Below are 18,887 nucleotides of genomic sequence, written 5' to 3'. Positions count from 1 at the left end.
GTTAGTCCTGCATGAGTGCAGTCGGGAGCAGAGCTATTGCCTCTGCTGTGGATACACCTCGGCCCAGCAACGTGCAGATCTGGCCTCTGTTTTGGGCTGCTTTACTCCAAGGCAGGTGGTTCGGTGGCATTTTTGTGGCAGGAAGACGCTTTAAAGCCTTTGGCCTTGGAGCTGCAGAGGAGTGAAAACAGCCACCCATGCCGGCTCCAGGACGAACTGAACCCGATCCAAAGGAAACAGGCACATCTGCGTACACAAGCTGCAGCTCCAAACAGGGCTGCGGTGTTGCCTGCTAAACCTGGAAAGAAAAGCAGTTGCGAGAGCATTGGTGTTTTAGGAGCGTCGCTTCGTGCGATGCGTGCCTTGTGTTTGGGCTGTACTGCGTCTAATCTGGTGCAAGCTCTGCTTTTTCAGGCTTTTTCCGTGGTGAGAGTGTTGCTAATACCTGTCTCCTTTCTGGATTATCCTAGTGTTTAATCATTCAGTTCAGCTCACGCTGTGGCCTTCGCATCAGTGGGATCACTAAATTGAGTCTGTTTTTTTGGCAACAATGGGATTCTTGGTCAGGCTCTCCTTGTAGAGCATCAAAGCCTCATGCTCTAGAGGACCAATCGTGCGATCGTGTTATCATTGTCTTGGTCAAGCAAGCAATCACTGCTTAGGATATAATTTACAAAGTAGACTCAAAGTAACTAGAATATCTCAAAACGGCTTTTTTTGTCATTGAGCCTATTTGGAGGTCCATTGTGGTATGGGTGACAGTCCCCTTCCCATCTTCACAAATGAGCTGTGCCTGGTGAGGGAAGGGTGGGTGTGCAAAGGGACAGATAGACTTCAGTACTTGCCCATGTTTGGAGAGGATATTTTGCATTGGTAAAAGTCTTCCTCCCAGTTTTGCCAGCTCCCTGGATTACGAAGAGCGAGGGATGTTTCCTCCTCTGCCACACAGACAGAAGTACCAGGGACTTTCTTACTATGACGATTTCTTACCGCCTTTTGAGTCTATGCAGCTCAGTAAGGGCTTAGGGTGGCACGAATTAGGGTGACATTAATCATGCGCTTGTAAATTACTGCTTGTGCCCATCACGCTTTGTGGTTGGAGGGGGCTCGTCAGAGTATTTGCATTTGAAGGTTTGAAGGACACATTTTGTCCCCTGTGGCTTTTCTCTTTTGTAGGACCTACCTCCCTGCATGACATGGTTCTCTTTGAAAGGATTGATGAGATCTCTTTTGCTTTATTTCTCGTGTGTGTGTTTCCCCTGCTTTCTGTGGTACCATAGATGTTAGCTGAGATTCTGGAGGTGCGTTCAGGTTCTGGGTGGAGGAGGTTCACAGAGGTCTTCTGGGAAGATGGATACATTGAAAGGTAGAGAAAATATGGATATCTGAGCCCCATGGACCACTCCTGACTCACTGAAGTTCTTTAAGGAAGGAAAAATTCTTTTGAAAGTAGCAATACTAGTGGAGCTTAGGTCCCTGCGAAACAGGATCCTTTGTCCTGTCCACCTTCCCATCCCAGCGGTTGGTCAGCCAGCTGCAGATGGGCTCTAAAAGCAGAGTTCTTCCAACCTGTCTGCAGTAGGAGAGGTTCAGTTGGGTCTTTTTCTGTAGCTAGCAAGTGAAAATGTGAATTACCAATTGAAAATCAGTGCTTCAGTTCACAGGTGCTGGCTCTGATACACCAGAGAAGCACCAGCATTTTCTGAGAGGGATGCTCAGGTTGGGCACCCATGCATTACACTGCCAGCTATTCTCATTTACCCAGCGGATTTGCCTTTGTTTGAATATTCTTGTTTAACATTTTGCTTGGTCCTCGGAAGGCTTTTGCAGGTATCGTGATGATTCAGATTCACTTCATTACTACTAAAAATTAATATTTGCGTTGTAATAACTTGAACTGTACTACGGAGAAGCCCAGTTGTGGTCTACAGGAACAGAAAATAGTGCAAATCCCTGTTCCTAAAACTTCCAGTGCAATCTGTTCTCTCCCAGAGGTTTCCAGAGTCCCTTTATCTACACCACAAAAGAAGCATAAAATAAAGCAAAACACCAGATACTAGATTTGTTTGGGGAGGATGGCTCTGAAACCACTCAGAAAATGGGAGCAGCTCGTTTTTTCAGCTGAGTCTGTTTATTCTGAAAACAAAGGTCACCTTGGCACTTTTAGACTTTGGAAGCCTGTAATCCAGATTTGAATGTGGAGAGGGGCACCATCTTATTTCGGTGTCAAAAAGTTGTGAGGTGCGAGTCTTTTAAAAAGGACAAGGGATTTTTTGGGTGGTTTTTTTTTTTTTTTGTTTGTTTGTTTGAGAGGCATTAGAAGGGGGACTTACTGACAGACAGCAAGATCTGTGAATCGGGCACCGTTAAGACATCTCGAATTGGGCATCTGGAAATGGAGGCCCCTGAAATCTGTTGTCAACTTTGAAAATCCTATTCCTCCCTCTGCCTCCTGCCAGCTTTGAAAGTTCGAACCGTGTTCTTTTTATCACATTTGTCATTCCTTAGTAATGAAGCTCTGGCATTCAAAATTCGTCTGACAACTTTGTGGGTATAAGCCAAAATGAAGTTCAACTTGCACCTTTCTCGGATGCACCCAGTGCTGTTCGCAGCGAGAGGCAGAAGTTTGAACCAGAGGGACTCCACTCTCATTCATTACAGCAATTACTATCTTCTCACTGATGCCAAAATTAAGCTTGTTTTCTTTATCCTAACGTAGGTGGACAGGAACTGATGAGGTGTATGCAACAGGAATGTTGAGAGAGAAAGTACCTTGTATAAACCATTTCTTCTCAGGCTGTTCCTTCATCTTAAATAATGTAAAGATCATAAATCTCCTGGAAGTCACGCAAAATCAGTGCTGCAAAAGACTTAGAACAGTTCCAGGCAAGTTCAAGTATTATTTTATAGAGGCTCAAGTCCAGCACTTTAAGGTTTGCTAATTTTAAATACATTTAAATGCACTTTCAAAGTAATTTAGATCTATAAACTGAATGTATAGGTCAAGTGACGTTGGGAGAACTGGCTTTTTGGGGAAAAGGAGTACAACTCAGAAATGAGGTCTGATGTAAGGTCTGCTGGGCATGGCTTCTTGTCTTTGTCCGTGGCCAACTCTAAGTGTTGCATAAGATATTTCAGATATAAATTGAGTATGGGCCAGAGTCCAATTTGCCAAGCACCCATGCTGGATGGAAGCCCAACCACGAGCACGTTGTGCCAGGTTTTGTGGCAATGTTGTCTAACTGTCCTTGGGCAAACACAACGCTCCCTCTTTGCGTTTCTTTTAATTCAGTGTTTGGCAGCGGACGGCTTGAGGATGTGTTTTGAGAAAGCTCAGGTTTGGTCTCCTGGTCTGGAGGTAGCAGTGGCAATATTTGTGCCCACAACGCTGTTTGCATTTCCAGCCTGTAGTCCTCCTGCTTTAACCGCTGAGATTGCCCCTTCTCAGAGGTCCATGAGGGCTGCTATCATTTAATTATTCTGGACCTATGCTGGTTAATTACAGACCTTCCTGGGCTCCCCTGTGGGGTAATGGTCCTTAAGCCATGTATCCAGTTTTTTTGTTCAGAGGAAATGTTCTAATTTTCAAATGCTTGCGATTTTTCCCTTCTAAGGGTGTTGCTATGTTAGCAGCATAACTGTATCGCTGTTGGTTATCTCACACATAAGTAAGAATTTTTGGGAGAGAAAAATGTTTCTGATGTAATTTAATTGCCATTTGCAGGCAGGTGGAATTAAGGTCTGGTTTCTGGGTGTCCAGTTGCAAATGCACAATGCATTTGGAGAGGCATCTGTATCTCTGATGGTGAGATTTGCTGAATTGCCTTTTTGTGCCCAACTTTGACTGATTTCAACAGGGATTGAACCAGAATTGGAATCCGAGAGGCAACATTTATATATTTCAGTTCAAATCTTACGCAACTCTGTGGATACGGATCCTAAAGTAACATAGGCTTATGGTGTTTAGCTCAAATTATTCAGATTTTTTTCTAAAATGAAATAGAAGTTCCTGATAGATTCTTTAAGTCTTTCTTCTTGCAAGCGTGTTGACTTGACAGCTGACGTACAATGTTCTCAGGGTTGATTTTTCTGCTTTGCAAGGGGAAAGCACCTGGAGTTTCTGTTGTCCTGTCGAGGAACTGAATGTTTGCACAGCTTCTTTTCTCCGAGGTCATTAGTGAACACACAAAGAGACTTTATAAATCATACCTCAGCCTACGTGGTGAGCGGGGAAACGAGCGGTTACACAAGCAGTGGCCAGTTTTGAATGGGAGCGATGGAGATGATAAGCCACGCTGTTGTAAGTCATCGTCGGTGACTACAGTGGAGCAACCCCTTCCCTCGTGCTGGGATGTCACCATGAGCATGGGTTCCCCAAGGAACCGGGCAAGAAACCAGCTTTTCTCCTGGTCTCGATTGCAGACTTTAGAGCTGGTAAACCCCGAGATGTCTCTTAAAATACACGTGGCAAGTCCATTGCAGTCTGCTGTGCTAAGCATTTCTTTTCTTTCCTCACCCTCCCCAGCAATCAAAGAGAAATACATGGACTGGACAGAGTTTCTCATACACGATTTGACCGGCGCCCGGACTGCACCTGCAAATTTACTGGAAGGCGTATGTATTAGATTGCAGTTTCTATCTGATACGGTGTCGCGGTGTGCATGCTGCAGCGGTGTTTGCGCTCCCGATGTGTAGCGTTGTGTGCTTGCAGCGTCTGTGTGCCGGCAACGGAGTCTGATCCAGCGCTGGCCAAAAGTCGGTGGCAACGTTGCCTTGACTCTGCTGGCTCTGCTTCTGACCCAGCGATGGGTAGTTGCTTTTGCCTTTAAGCTGGAGGGTGGTGCTTAGAAAGTTGGATACTCAAAAAAAAAAAAAAAAAAAAAAAAAAAAATTAAAGAAAAGGCTGGGTGGTGAAGGAGAGCATGGAGGGAGTCTGTAGGAAGGAGGACACAGCCCTTCAGTGCCCCATTAGATTCAGCAAACTGGTGACCTGAGCTTTCAAGCCAGGATGCAGGTTGGAGAGGGGGTTTAGCAGGTTGATGGGAAGCACTATCTGTTTATGTGTATATGGAAATAACCCCCCCCCGGGCCAATCCCTCCACCTAAACTTAGCAGTCAGATTTAGTAGGGAAGTTGGGTGAGGTGGCCTCGGTCGTCCGTAGTCAGGAGAGAAGAAGGGACTGGTTTTTTAGATGCACCCATATGGCCAAGAGCCCCGTCTGCACAGCATATTCAGAGGGTGACTTGCACCTGGGGCAGCCTCAGCATGCCTTGAGATCTTGCACAAAAATCCCACAGATTCACCTTAAAACCATGGGAGCAGGGCACCTTCTTCATCGGGACTTTTGTGGGCATTTGGAGAGGAAACAGCCCATCCTGCAGGAGATAATGGTCTCTGCCCCTCTGTATTTAGGCTGAGAGTGAGGGCGTAAAGACGGTTTACCTTTGTGTTAGCACTCGTGTTGGCTTTTTTGGAAGCAAGTGTGGATCCAGGCACCATTTTTGATCATTTTGTCCCTGGTCACTCCCACCTGCCGCAGCCGCATCCTTTATTCCCCATGCCTATGTGGTACGAGCTGCCTGGCAGAGAGAATTAATAGCGTACCATCAGGGATTTTTTTTTTATTTTTTCCCCCAATCTGTTAGCCACCCAGCCCTCGCACACCCAAAATAACGCACGTCCGCAGGTCTGCTGCGTCCCCGTCCCTGGACCGCTCCCAGGTGGCACGTGCCAAAACCTGGTGGTGTCCAACACCCATCTCCGGTGTACGCCAACGCCATCGCGAACCTCTCCGTTCCCTGTCCGCAGGCAGAGAAAAGAGGCAGCCCCAGGCAGAAACGCAGAGAGAGAAAGCGGTGCATTGGCTTGAAAGAGTTTCTGACCCTTTTCTGGTGTTTTATGCAGTATATGTGCTTAGTGCTGTCTGTGTCGTGCAATGTACGTAACCCCCTGTCGACAGATTTGCTGTTCGTGAGTGCTGCAGATTGTTGTTGTACTGTTAAATCAATATGTAGTGATACTTTTTTTTTTTTTTTTTTTAACATGCTAGCTATGCATATAAAGAGTTCTTGCATTCTGGTAAATGTTAATATTTCATGCAAGCCAATTATTAATCTTAGCCATTCAGTTCTCAGGAGCAGGTGACAACCCATTGGCTTAAAATTTAGCACACAAATCAGAGAAGCAATATTCACTTTTATACAGCCAGGGATTTATTATAATAAGTTAAATCATTACACCATCGTTTCATATTAAGGAACGTTTTGTTGCAATGAAGCAGTTGTATGAGATGAAAAAACCCATTAAAGTAGATTTCTACTATATTATTAAATTCTGACACTGCATTTTGCTGTGAAATAATGTTTGAAGAGATTATACAGGTGCTTGTAGCTTACGCTATAGAGGAGTGACTTATAATGGCAAATATATTGTTCTGAGAAATATCTGTTAATCATAGAGCTGGTTAAAACTGTGCATGTGGTAAGATCTTAGTTAATTTTAATTACATTTTTTACCAAATTCTCATTCTGTTGCCTGCATTTTTGGATTGAGAGAGATGTAGTGAAAATTGGTTGCATTTCCAAATTTTGAATATTTTCAAAATTCAATAGAAAAGGGAACTTTTTTTAAAAAATAAGGCTTTCTTCTCTCTTTTTTTCTGGCTACCCCTACAAAGAACCATCCTGGGCTAACTCTGATTTACAGAATTAATATTTTAAAAATACTGTGAAAAGTTTATATTGTTTAATTAAGTAGAAGTGGGACAAACACACACGAAAACAGAAAAGTCCTTGTTTTTAATATATTATGCCTGTGCTTAACATCTCCTTCGGGGACCAATGCTCCCAACTCTTGGGGTGTTTTTTAGTGCTGCTCTTAAAGCCCTGGAATTGAGAAATTGCATAAGAATTGGAACTTGCATTTAATAAAAAAGAAGAAAACTAACTCGTATGTTAGTGGAGAAAAGCTCGACAACAAAGAGATGCTCACAATCACAAAACAAAAACACTGAGCCCCAAAGGTGTCATTCTGCAAAACATCTCATGGTTTTTTTAATGCCTGTGGATGGCAGCTTTGCAGGTGTAAAGTTAAGCACATGTTTAACGGTTGCAAAACTGGGATCACAGAAAATACTATGTGTAAGCAAATAACCTCAGTCACTGGGATTTTTTGGGCGTGGTGGCTTGACCTGACAAATCCTGTGTGCCTTGGACTTTGATCCCAAGATTGCTTAAGCTGGTGGGAACCTGCCGTTGGCTTTGGGCTTTGGAGTGACCACCATCGACTCTCGCATCCATGGCTGTGGGGAATAATTTGCTCTGCATGACAGTAGGAATGAGATGAAGCCTTTGGTGGGAAAGATCAGTGCACAGAAGGCAATTTCAGGGTCTTGCCCAAAGTAGTCGCCTTTTAGGCAAATGCCAGTGTCCAGTTCTGTGATTGGTTCTTACCAGATGCAGTCAATGAGAATTTGGTTTGAAATCCTCCATTATAACTGGGCTTTGAGTTGTTCAGGAGCATCCTAAGTGACTTATGAGCTGTTCCACCTTTTATTATTCTTTTTTGTTGTTGTTGATGATGTCGGTTGAGAAATTAGCACAACTGTTGTTTTCTGTTTTACTTCTGAATTTGCACTTGGAAGACATTGGGTAAAATAGAAGAAGAACAGACTGTTTGCTGATCGCTTGGATGATGGTGTGAAAAACAAAAATAATCTTCTGCTGTCATCTGTTGCCTTGAGAAGTCTTCAAATAAAGTTTAAAATAAGGAGTTTTGCTTCTATTCAAACAGCCTCTGCGAGGAAAAAACCCTGTAGACCTCATTACAGTTGATTCCTTAATAGAGCTGCAGGATTCCCAGAATCCCTTTCAGTACTGGATAGTTAGTGTGGTTGAAAATGTTGGAGGAAGATTACGCCTTCGCTATGTGGGATTGGAGGAGACTGAATCCTATGACCAGTGGTTGTTTTACTTGGATTGCAGACTTCGACCAGTCGGTTGGTGTCAAGAGAATAAATACAGAATGGACCCACCTGCAGGTAAAGAGCCTCCTAAAAATATTGTCTCCCTTTGTGGCATTTACTGATGTTTTGAGATACTCGTGCAACCCATTTCTTTTCCAGCATTCACATTGCTTTGACAGGAGTTTCTAGATGTAACACAGATGGTATGTGAGAGCCATCTAATTGGGGTTCAGAGTGGGTCAGGTAAACTGTATTAAATTTATTTAATAAATTCAGTTTAGTTTCACTCCTGGAAGGAAGCAGTGTCTAGTAAAAGCAGTTTCGTGCAGTTTTCTGCCAAGAAGCAAAGCTGATGGGAATAGTCCAAGGATGTGCCTGCTTGCCCAGCCCTTTTCATTGGCGTTTCAGTGGCCAGCTCTTCCTGGCCTCGATGGGAACCAGTCTTCTGCTGTTCAAATCAAGTCCTAGGTGATACCTCTCAGCATATACTAGGCTCCATTTGCTTTCCCCTCAACCAAGGACCCCGTGCCCGTTTGTCTTTCCATGGCCACACACGTTTCTCTTGGGTAGCAGTCGACCTCCGTGAAATTTCCCAGGGCTGGAGGAAGTGTTTTGGGGCCCGTATGGTCCCTCTAACAGATCTTTCATATTCAGCTGTAACACTGCTGTACATCTGCGGAGTGAGACCTGCCTTGTGTGTAACCAGCCAGAAAGTGCAGTGAGAGTGCTGGGTTTGTCTGCTTGTCCATGTCAACCTGCCCATTGAGGGGTTATGGGGTGTCTATTGCTAGAAGCAAAGAAAATACTCCTCTGAGTAAGGGTAGAGGGAGTCTTTCAGGTTTAAAAGACCACAGGTTTTGTCCTGCATTTTCTCCAAGGGAGTGAAGTCTTTGCGAGTATGTCAGACCAGATTGAACATCAGGAGATTGCAACTTGGAGAAGCAGCTCGCTAGACTTTAGTGTTCAAACCAGCTTGGATAGAGAGAGGTAGCGATTGCAGTTAAGCCAGTCTGGGGTCAGAAACTGGAAGTTGCAAGTCCAGGGGCAGGAGAAGTTCAAGGGACAGGAGCTAGGCAGAGGAGTCAGGCACAAGCAGGCTGGGCAAGAGCAGATTCCAAACAGTGGGATGGGGTTTGGCAAAAGAAGCAGGATGAAAATGTCAGGGAAGGAGGCAAGACTGAGTGTAGGGGAACAATAAGCATCACTAAGGTTTAGCAGGCAGGACAATGGGCTAGGGACCACAGCACACAGTAGGGGCTCAGGGCTGCTTGAAGCCTGCTGGAGAAACACTTGCATAGGCATTCATCGACAGGTTCTGGGGCTGGCTTTGGAGATATGCTTCCATCTAGGCTCTACGGTGAATTTTCTCCACCACCCAATAATATTGGTCAAGAATTTGTGGAAGTTTCTGGGCAGTTGGGTTTCCTTTCTACTCAAGGCATTTAGCTCTGCGTTTGTCTTGAGTTGGCTGAGTCAAGTTGGTTGACTTGACTTCTCTTGAAGTTAGGGATCTAGTTAAACATGACAGCTTAGACTGTTGCATGCATGGTCTTCTTTGGAGCAGAAAGTGTGCAGCATTTGTATTTTTCATAAAGTTGTGGCTTATACTTGGGACCACAAAGCTGTTTGCCAAGTCCTGTGGATCATGGCTCCCATTTGCTAGCTGTTAGCACCTCTCTTGGGAGATGAGGTGCTTTCTTGGTTAACGCACAGGTTTTGACCCAGCAGACCTATCCCACCTTTTCCTGTGTAGGTGAAAAAAACTTGTCCAGGTCTGTACCTCATTTTCCTTGTGCTGTAGGTGAAGTTTTGCAGTGAGTGTCAAATGATAGCAGAAAGGTAGCCCTCCTTTGGGTAGGTATTTCTAATGTGGCTTCTGCCCATTGCACCTGATTCAGAGAGGTTACCCTGATACGTGCAGTTGTCGTGTTCACAAGTCTGTCTGGTTCTCGGGTCTAACTTGGGGTCTCAAATGATTTTTGGAAGCGTGTGTTTTTCTTCACTGATAGGTAGGAATCAATGTTGCCCATCACTTCTAAATTGGATGCGAACGCTGGAGAGCATGACTATCACTCGCTCTCTTCTTTTACAGAGTATTTGTGTTACAGAGAAAAATTTCTTCATTGACCATCTTTGCACCCTCTTGGCCTGTGTAGGTTTGGTGAATCAATACAGAAATGGCCCAAATGAGATTTGTGCTTCCTCTTTGTTTATTCCATTCTCTTTCTACTCTTTCATCCTTTTATCCACCTGTGCTTCCTTCTCTATGGATTCCCACCCCCTCCCCCCGGCTTTCTTTTTCTTTTCATGTTTTTCAGTTGTCTTGTCTCCAAACTTGTTATTGGACTCTTCTTTTTGCTGAAGTTGTTTATGTTTCTTCTCCCTTCTCCTTGATTTAACTGCTTTTAAGATTTCTTTCTCTTGTTCTCGTCTGTCTTCATCTGAGATCTGTTTCCTCTCCTTGGCATTTCTCTGGTCATTCATTTTTTAGTGAATATTGTTATTAATTCAATGCCCGGATCTTCTTCCTGACTTCCATTGACTTAAATAGGTGGTCATTACTTTACACCTCCTAAAATTGGGTCTCATAAGAGTTTGCTGAGAAAATACCCTTTGGGTCTGAACACTTCCATTTTCTCACAAGTCCTCTCCTGAACACTGGCCCCGATGACCTTTCTTTGATCTCCTCTTCTGGTCTACCCAGTTATCAGGCTCTGCACTCCAGGGAATAGCCAGTCAGAAATGGGAATCTGATAGAGTTTCTGGAGGCAGGAATGCTGGCTGTTCCACTTCTGACATAGTGGACTATATCGGCCATTTGATGTCCACCTAACATCAGCATGTTCATAAAGCACAATGGATGAACAATGCGTATGAGACGTTAACCCAGAGGAGGAAGAAGGAAAAAGCCAAGTGGCTGGTCTTAGGGGATCTCTTTCAAGTTAAAGAGTCTGCAGAGGAAATCTTGGAGCTAGCAGGTAGGCAAGCAGTAGTGAGTTGTCAGGATGAGATGCTGGCAGCAGAGGTCTCTAAAGAAACTCAGGGATGAAGCTACTAAACCATAAACTGTCAAAGAATGCAATTTCCTGAGGACCCCAGGCCAGGAGAGTGTGCCAGGGACACATCCTTGCCTGCTTACATCCTTCCAAGCGACTTCTGTAGTAAATAGGACTTGGACTAGAAAGATTTTTGTTGTGTGAAAGACCTAGTGTGGACCTTCTTAGGAAAGAGAGGGAGTCTGTGGGCAGTATGTTAGTTTTTCACACATCAGGGATTAGATTCACCTGTCGTAGCGTAGGCATCAAAAAGACAGTTCCGTATGAGCTATTGCTTTCTCTTTATGATCAGTGGAGAAAAGGGGATGCTTAAGACATGTCAACGTAGGTCAGATGAAATGACAGCTTCATAAGCCTATTTTTTCCACTCAGGGGGGGTTGAAAGCAATGAACAGACCTGGTTGTCTAACTTTTGAACATCTGAAGCCAGTTAAGGTGACTCCTTGATCGATAACAGGAACAGCCTTAGACTGTATATCAAAGGTGTTATGAATCTCCTCCGAAGAGATGCGGAGGACACGCAGCTCCTCCCCAAATCAGGCTGCCTGTTCAGTTGCTATCAAATGGGGATGTTCAGTTATACATCAGTTCTGCAGGTTGTGACAGTGCTCTTGACTTGGATGCTGCATATGCACCTTCAGCTTTATTTCCCTTTGTTTCCCTGGGCTGTGATTTTTCCATGTTGATCCACCTCTGGGACCTGCCAAGTTGGGTTTCACCTTGCACAGCAGTTTGAGGTCAGTCTTTCAAGAAGCAGAGCATCTCGTATAAAGGAGATCCCATGGATCCAAATGCCTACAGTATTTTGGATGGAGAGGTCTCTTCTCTGAAGCCATCCACATCCTAGCACCCACTTAATGTACAAAAGTGTGCAAGAGGGTCTTTAGGAAATAGCATCCTGGCTGTCTTCTCCAAATGGCAACTTCCAGGGACTTTGTATGTCTTGTGAGCCCTTTTAACTGAGGCAAAGGGGTCATCGCTTATTTTTTCCCTCAGATGTATATCTGAATCCAAAAGAAGCCTCCTTGCTAGTGCAAATTGGCACAGGCTGCTTGACACAGAGCCATTGATGGTCTTGCCTCGACTGCTTATGGAGGAAGAGATCGTCTCGTTTTATGTTACTTTCTATTTAAAGACAAATTGGCAGTCATTTTAATTGCTCACTCCTTGTTAACCTAAATACAAATTGACACAGTACACTTTGTTCAATTACCTGCAACCCTATCACTTAAACAAAATGCTTTATGCTCTTTTAACCGTGCGATTTAGTGTCCATATACTTGCCAGCATAAGGGAGCTGCCACTAATTAAATGCGCATGATATTGCTTGCTGGTTATTGAAACCATTGGAGTTGTCTTTATCTCTTGAATTTTGTTGACACTGCCCAAAGAAGTTGCTGCTTGTTTTCACTGATTTGGGGCAAAATTGCCCCAAATGCCACTTGATTCTTCTTTCCTGTGCTTTGCTGCCATCATAGTAGAAAGCGAGGGTCTGTTTTCAGCTTGCTCTGTCCAGGGAGCGTTCAGCAGCATTTTCCAAAGCTGAGACTTCTTGTTAGTTGAAACGACAGACTGGCTGCAGCTTGGGGAAAAATCATATCGTATTGAGTATTTCTCTGTTTGGCATCATTAAAACCAAAAAGGAAGAAACAAGTTTAGTCGTTTCCCTCCCTGCGCTTTAAGCTGATCAGAGCTTCTGCCAGTAAGGGAGAACTGGAGCAATAAGGCTATAAAATAATGAACAATTAGGTAAAGAGTGCACTTATTAACACTTGCGGCCACTGCACATGCTGTAAACAAAGACTTGAAATGTATATTCCCATTAATAAGCAGACAGTTGAGGATTTAAAAATACCGCCCTGAAAGGTTAACATTTCCCCTTAAGTGTGTTTAAATTCATATGCATATCCTTGATGTCTGTTCTGAAGTAGCGAGGTTTGATATAGTGGAAGTATAAATACATCCACTTCCAGTGAGTGATTCTGCAAATCCTATTTTGATAAGGTCTTAAATCTGTTGAGATGAGAGCATAAAATTCTCTTGTACTGTCAGTGCTAGGTGAAAACAGTGCTTGCCAGTTCCTTTTTTATACATATTTTTTATTTCCTCCTTCGGAATTGTAAGATACAGCAGTAAATCTTTGCTAGCTAGTAAATATATATCGTTATTAGATGTACAGAATTTAAATGCAAATTGGGCCAAATTGAACTGTGATGTAAGTGCGTGAAGCCAAACTGACAAAAGCTTCACACTGTTCACTTCGTATCAAGGTTCAAGTTTATTATTGAGTAAATGTTCATTTCCATTTCAATAATTGTTGCAATCTATCTACCTATCTTGTCTCTTTAAGACCTTGATATGAATGTTCTACAATAGCTTGTTATGTGCAGGATAACAATATGTTTTCTAGGGCAGAAGTAAATCCAATATAATGTTCTTCATCATAGTATTGTTTCCTACATTGTTTCCTTTGATGATTCATAGGCGTTTCACTGCACTGAACCATAAAGGGCTTGTTAATAGAATGATTTAATAATATTAAACCTATTTAAAGAAACTCACTGAAAGCAATGTGAATCTGCACAAAGATTTTGCCTAAAAGTATAATGATGAAAATTCATAAGTGTAAATCTTTGAATTGGTGTGATACTCTGGTTTTAGTGTGGTACCAAAAAACGGGTCTGGATAGAGATCTAGCTGAAATGTTCCTTCCCACACTTACCCCCACCCAACGCAAAAAAACCCCCAACGCTGCAATAAAAAACAAAACAAACTTTCCAATGGACAGAAGCCTTGGTAAAGATATTTCTGGTTTTGTTCAAATATAACTAATATCAGCTGAAGACCTGAGGCTCCTCAAACTGGAAACATCAGGTATTTTGAGAATTGAAAATCAAAGGAGAGTTTTTGTTATTTTCAAGTAATGAGATAGTACAATTCTCGTTTCTTCAGCAGAAAATGAAGGACATGCATTTTTCTGGGTTTTACTCCAGGATATAAAACACAATCTTCCTGAAATGTGCCCCTGCTAGTTGCTTTTGCGTTGAATTTATCCACGCTGTACAGCTTGGAATATACACACTATTCATTTCGCTTGTACTATCCATTTTTATGACATAGGAACTTAAGTCTTTCAAAAATGTTTGATCCCCAAACAGTCACCTCTTGGTTTTGTTGTGTTTTTTTTTTTTTTTTTTTTTTTGTTGTTGTTGTCATTGCTTTAGATATCTATTCTCTGAAGAGTATATCTGAGTGGAAATGCGCTCTGGAAAAATCCCTTAATGATGCAGCAAATTTTCCTCTTCCAATGGAAGTGTTCAAGGTAAAAGATACACATTTTTCCTTCACTTACAGAACCTGCAATGAATAAATATCATGCAGTGTTTAGCAGTTTATGTTAAACTTTTGCAGGAAAGGCCGTTGCTCTAATACATCACCATGAAAGGTCGCAAGTGAGATGTTTGTATAAAATGCAGTTTTATGTGTGGACTTTCCATTCTGAGAACTGACTTCTTGCAGTCAGTGTTTTTCGAGGGGCTGGGGGTGATCGGCACTGATTTCTCCAACGTTATTTTTAACATGTCTTATTCTGTTAGACCTGTGCAAAGGCGGTGTATACAACCGTGAAATTGTAAGGCTACGAGTATGAAAGTTGACATAAGCTGGACGGATTTCAGTGAGCCTTGCACCAAAATTTTCATCTGATCACAAGCCACAAGGCAGAGAAACCTCCTTCAGGGACCTGTAGTGGAAGTGGGAGATAATTTTGCTCCCACATCTTTTTTTTTTTTTTTTTTTTTTTTCTTTCTTTCTTTCTTTCTTCTCACTCTGGTTTTTAATAGTTAGAGATGTGCTTCAGCCCTGAGGCACCGGCTTTAATTTCCCATCCAGATCTGCACTGCTATTAATCATGACGGCTCCAGATAATCCTGATTTCTAGCTGTGCCCGTCTGGTTTCTAACAGTTACATCCCTGCTGCGGTGTGATGGGCAGCGCGGGTGCGAGAGGATGCTCGGGGAGGTGCGTTGAAGCACAGCGGTGCCCTGCTGTCTCCAGTGTCACCTCCTGCTTGGGGACCTGGTGGACCACGGTGTCCTCCCCACCACCCTTCCTGGCTTATCCAACCATCCTGGGGACCCTCTGGGTTCCTTCCTTGCGCTTAAGCAATATTGCACTGGGACACCCCAAAACACCCAAGCAATTGGTGCGGTTCACATGTAGACGTGGCACTTAGGGACATGGTTTAGCGGTGGACTTGGCAGTGTTAGGTTTACGGTTGGACTCGATGGTCTTAAAGATCTTTTCCAATCGAAATGATTCTATAACTGGAAGAAGGAAGTCATCGTGTCCCATCCTGGGTGGCATGGCACGAAATCCCGGTGCCACCTTCACCCTTTCTGCAGGGATGTGCTGGCTGGCAGCTTCCCACAAGGAATCCAGGCTCCTCGCCCAGCTGAGATGCACTTGAATTAGCAACATCAATTTGGGACCGCTTTGCTAATGGCCCAGGCAGCGGCTCATTTGCTTGCAATGTGAAAGCTCGGCTAGGCTGGGAGAAGTGGGAAGATTTGTGCGTTGGCTTTCGGCACGAGCGTGGGTTTGAGAAGCCCCATGTTGTGATGGGAGTGGCGTGCGGAGAGTTTTGATTCTCTGCCATTTATTTCGTAAAACGCTTCAACCCGCCAACTCTATTAAAGTTTGCATTTGCAGTTTCAAGATCAAAAATGCATTGTGTGGGGCAGGGATTAAATCACAATAGGGAATGCCTAATGTGTAAATTTTATTCCTGTCTATATGAAAGAGTGAAGAATGTTTCTGATGAGGGTCATAAAACATCCTTTTTTAAAAAAAGTTTGTAACTAACAGCTGTTTTTCTGCCTCTTCTCAGCATGCCAGACTTATACCCACTTATTTTAATTATTGCACGAGGGTCATAAATTTAAATTCAGCAAATCCCAGTTGCTGTGCCATGTGGTTGGAGCTTGCAAAGATATTCCTCTTAGAAGACAATGCAAAGCATTGGAATGCTTGAATGGCCCAAGAGGAGAGTTACTTTGGGGCCAAATGGGACAAAAAGGCAAGATTAGGTCAACAGGGATTCTTTATTTGTAATGTGAAAGCTGAGCACAAGGTGAGCTGAATTCAGTGTTTGGTGTTATCTAAGCCCCTGGTTCTGGGAAGACAGGAGGCTGAATAAATTATTTGTGCATGGGCATCACTTTATTCTGCCTGTTCAGGGTGAATCAACCCCATCTTGTGCCTCTTAATTAAGGAGAAAAATATGAGAGCTTGTCCGTGCCTGCGAGCCTGTCTTCCTGTAGTAATGACTTAAATATGAGTTAAGGAAAGGCTTTAGGAGACTATATGAGAGTACACTTGTCTGATCTTATGAGGTAAACCAATATTTATGTGTGGGACCTTCAAGGATAATCCCAGAACCCAGGAAAAAGTGTAGAATCCAAAGGAGTCTGTCTTTTTTTTTTTTTTCAAACCCAGCACAGAAGTAATGTCTCTAGATGGTGCCTGGGGCTCCGTGCTACTGTAACTGTCATGTGTTAGATGAGATATAAAACACAGGGTTTGACAGCTGGCAACTGTTAAAGATCTTCTGGAAAACTGGAAATGTTTACTTTGGCGGACATGGTAAACTGCACACCAAGCAATTATATTCCGCATTTTCCACATTTCCCTACAGAAATCCATCACTGAGGAGAGTGTGTGTGCTTGCTGTACAGACGTGAGCGGTCCCTATGGTGAGCACGTGCACGTTTGGCTGGATTACCGCTTAAATTACTGTTGGCCTTTGAGCTGTGGATGACCATGGGCAGTGTCGCTGGTTTGCCATCAAACTGGTCCCAGGTGGTGGTGCTGGGAAAGCAGATTTGCATTTGTAGCGCGAAAAGTGGCTCCTCTTATGGGTCTGTCAGCCCATTGTTGGTGTTGGTGGTGATGCTCTTTGGTTTTGGTGTAATAGGGTTAGGTTCTGCCTGAGACCTCATAAGTGTGGATTTGAGCCTGAATTATCAACTCTCAGAAGTGTGGCAGAGCTGAACTTGCGTGTGGTGGTCTTTGGCAGCAGTTCAAAAAGGCCTTTGCAAAAGTGCAGCCCTGATCCCCTCTTGGCATCCAAGGAGAGGGCACCATCCATCAGACCACGTGAGCTGGTGGGAAAAATCAGGGAGAAGGCTGCAAACAGGATCTTCTTTTTTTCTGGTGCTATTTTACAGTTGGCCATATGTTGAAAGCGTTTGTAAAATGCTTTAGGATCCTTTGAGAAGGAAAGTCATGTTCAACTGCCAGAAAATGCTGCTATTATATAGCTACTAAACATAGTGTTTTGCAAACTGCACATCCTGGAATAAGTTTTTTCTTCACAAAAGCTTTTTGCAACACACCCGCTATTTTGTCGTTCTGTTCTTTTCAGAAAACATGTTGATCCTTAAAGAAGACTACATGCAGACAGGATTTTCAAGGGTGTTTGAACGGTTTAGGAGCACAAATCCTTCCATAAGACCACAACCCAAGGAGCTGTGTCCTTTGCTGTTTCTGCTCTGATTTCAGGGTGCTATAGGGATTCCCCATGCTTGGCTGGGTACTGGTCATAAATGATGGCTTGGGCTTCAGAGGACACTTGAGAAGATGGCCGGAGCTTTGGGTATGAATAAGGGTGTCAAACTGTTACCACGGCCAGATTTCAAGTTAAGTGTGACAATTTCAGCTGTTCCCTTCACCACCAGCATTGGTGGTGCTCTCCAAGAAAGAGCCTTGCATCAGGAAGCCAGACTCCAAACACAGCACCTTCTAGCCCTAATGCTTGGAATCAATGCATTGTCTAGAGTTAAAGCCCTGTAGCTTGGGGTAAGATGGATGCTGGACACAGATCATGGGATTTAGTTTCCTAGAGAGAGGCAGATAGCATCCTGGGGATCTTCTCTGACATCCCATTATGCTTCCCCTGGTCTTCTGTGCCATATCTGTGGGTCCCACGCAGATGTTGTGGATCGTCGGGTGTCTTTCAGCTCACAGACACCTCTGGACAACTAAATCCTACCCAGGATTTGGGGTACTCATTATCTTTCCATAGATGTTGCATATGGGCATCCTATTCCCAATTTCCTCCGATTGCTGTAAAGCGGGTCCTGATGACTAGCCTGGATGGAGCTGTCACCAGGCACATCCCTAACCCAAACTCTGTTAAACTACTTGAAAAGCACAGACACTTAAGAGGGAGAGGTGTTATCTAAGACAGGCGGCAGTTCCTGATTTATAGCCTTTGATCCCGTTCCTCTTGTCTCCACCCTCTGGTCCTCCTTTCCTAAAGTTGTTGGGTTTTTCCAACTTGAAATTATTCTCTCTCTGGCAAAAAAAGCTCTACACTATGCCCAGCCCAGTGTGCCCCTGTTTCTAACTGGAGCTTTTTGATATTTCCTGTAATCAGTAATAGTATTAATTAACCGTAAGACTAATGACATGGAAGGAATCAGTAGGGACAAATCTCTGCTAAGGAGAGTGATGGCAACAGCTGCCCCCAAGAGCTGCCATCATCCAGGCAAGAGCTGCTCCCTGAAATTCAGGATGGAGTGGTGGTTCTAGTTCTACACTGAAAAGTATGAAGATAAATATTAAACAGGACTCTTTCTCCCCCTCTAAAATATAATTTTTCCATCAGATGAATTTTAATGCGTTTTAATTATAGGAGTAAGATGGACTATTTTTCCAAGACACTGATATTTTTTTTTTTCAAAAAGGAGGACAACATCTCTCAAAAGTTAATAAACCCTTTGGGTGTTTTAGGGTGTCTTCTTCCATCATTTGGTATGCTGGAGGAGTTTAAGTGTAAAATAGAGAAACTGAAGGGTTACTTTCT

At 43.5% G+C, this 18,887-nt stretch overlaps 1 protein-coding gene across 1 annotated transcript in view; it reads left to right on the top strand.

Moving 5' to 3' along the window:
* The window catches only part of SFMBT2 (Scm like with four mbt domains 2), a 117,723-nt gene that overhangs the window by 46,975 nt on the left and 51,861 nt on the right, over window positions 1–18,887 (top strand). The window contains exons 5-7 of the mRNA XM_049813810.1: window positions 4,526–4,614; window positions 7,793–8,039; window positions 14,245–14,342. Coding sequence (XP_049669767.1) covers window positions 4,526–4,614; window positions 7,793–8,039; window positions 14,245–14,342 — 434 coding nt within the window. The remainder of the gene's footprint in view (window positions 1–4,525; window positions 4,615–7,792; window positions 8,040–14,244; window positions 14,343–18,887) is intronic.

The sequence above is a fragment of the Accipiter gentilis genome, chromosome 11, assembly GCF_929443795.1.
Source record: "Accipiter gentilis chromosome 11, bAccGen1.1, whole genome shotgun sequence".
NCBI lineage: Eukaryota > Metazoa > Chordata > Aves > Accipitriformes > Accipitridae > Astur > Astur gentilis.
The sequence above is the reverse complement of the archived record's forward strand: the minus strand, read 5'-3'. Positions and strand labels throughout refer to the sequence as shown.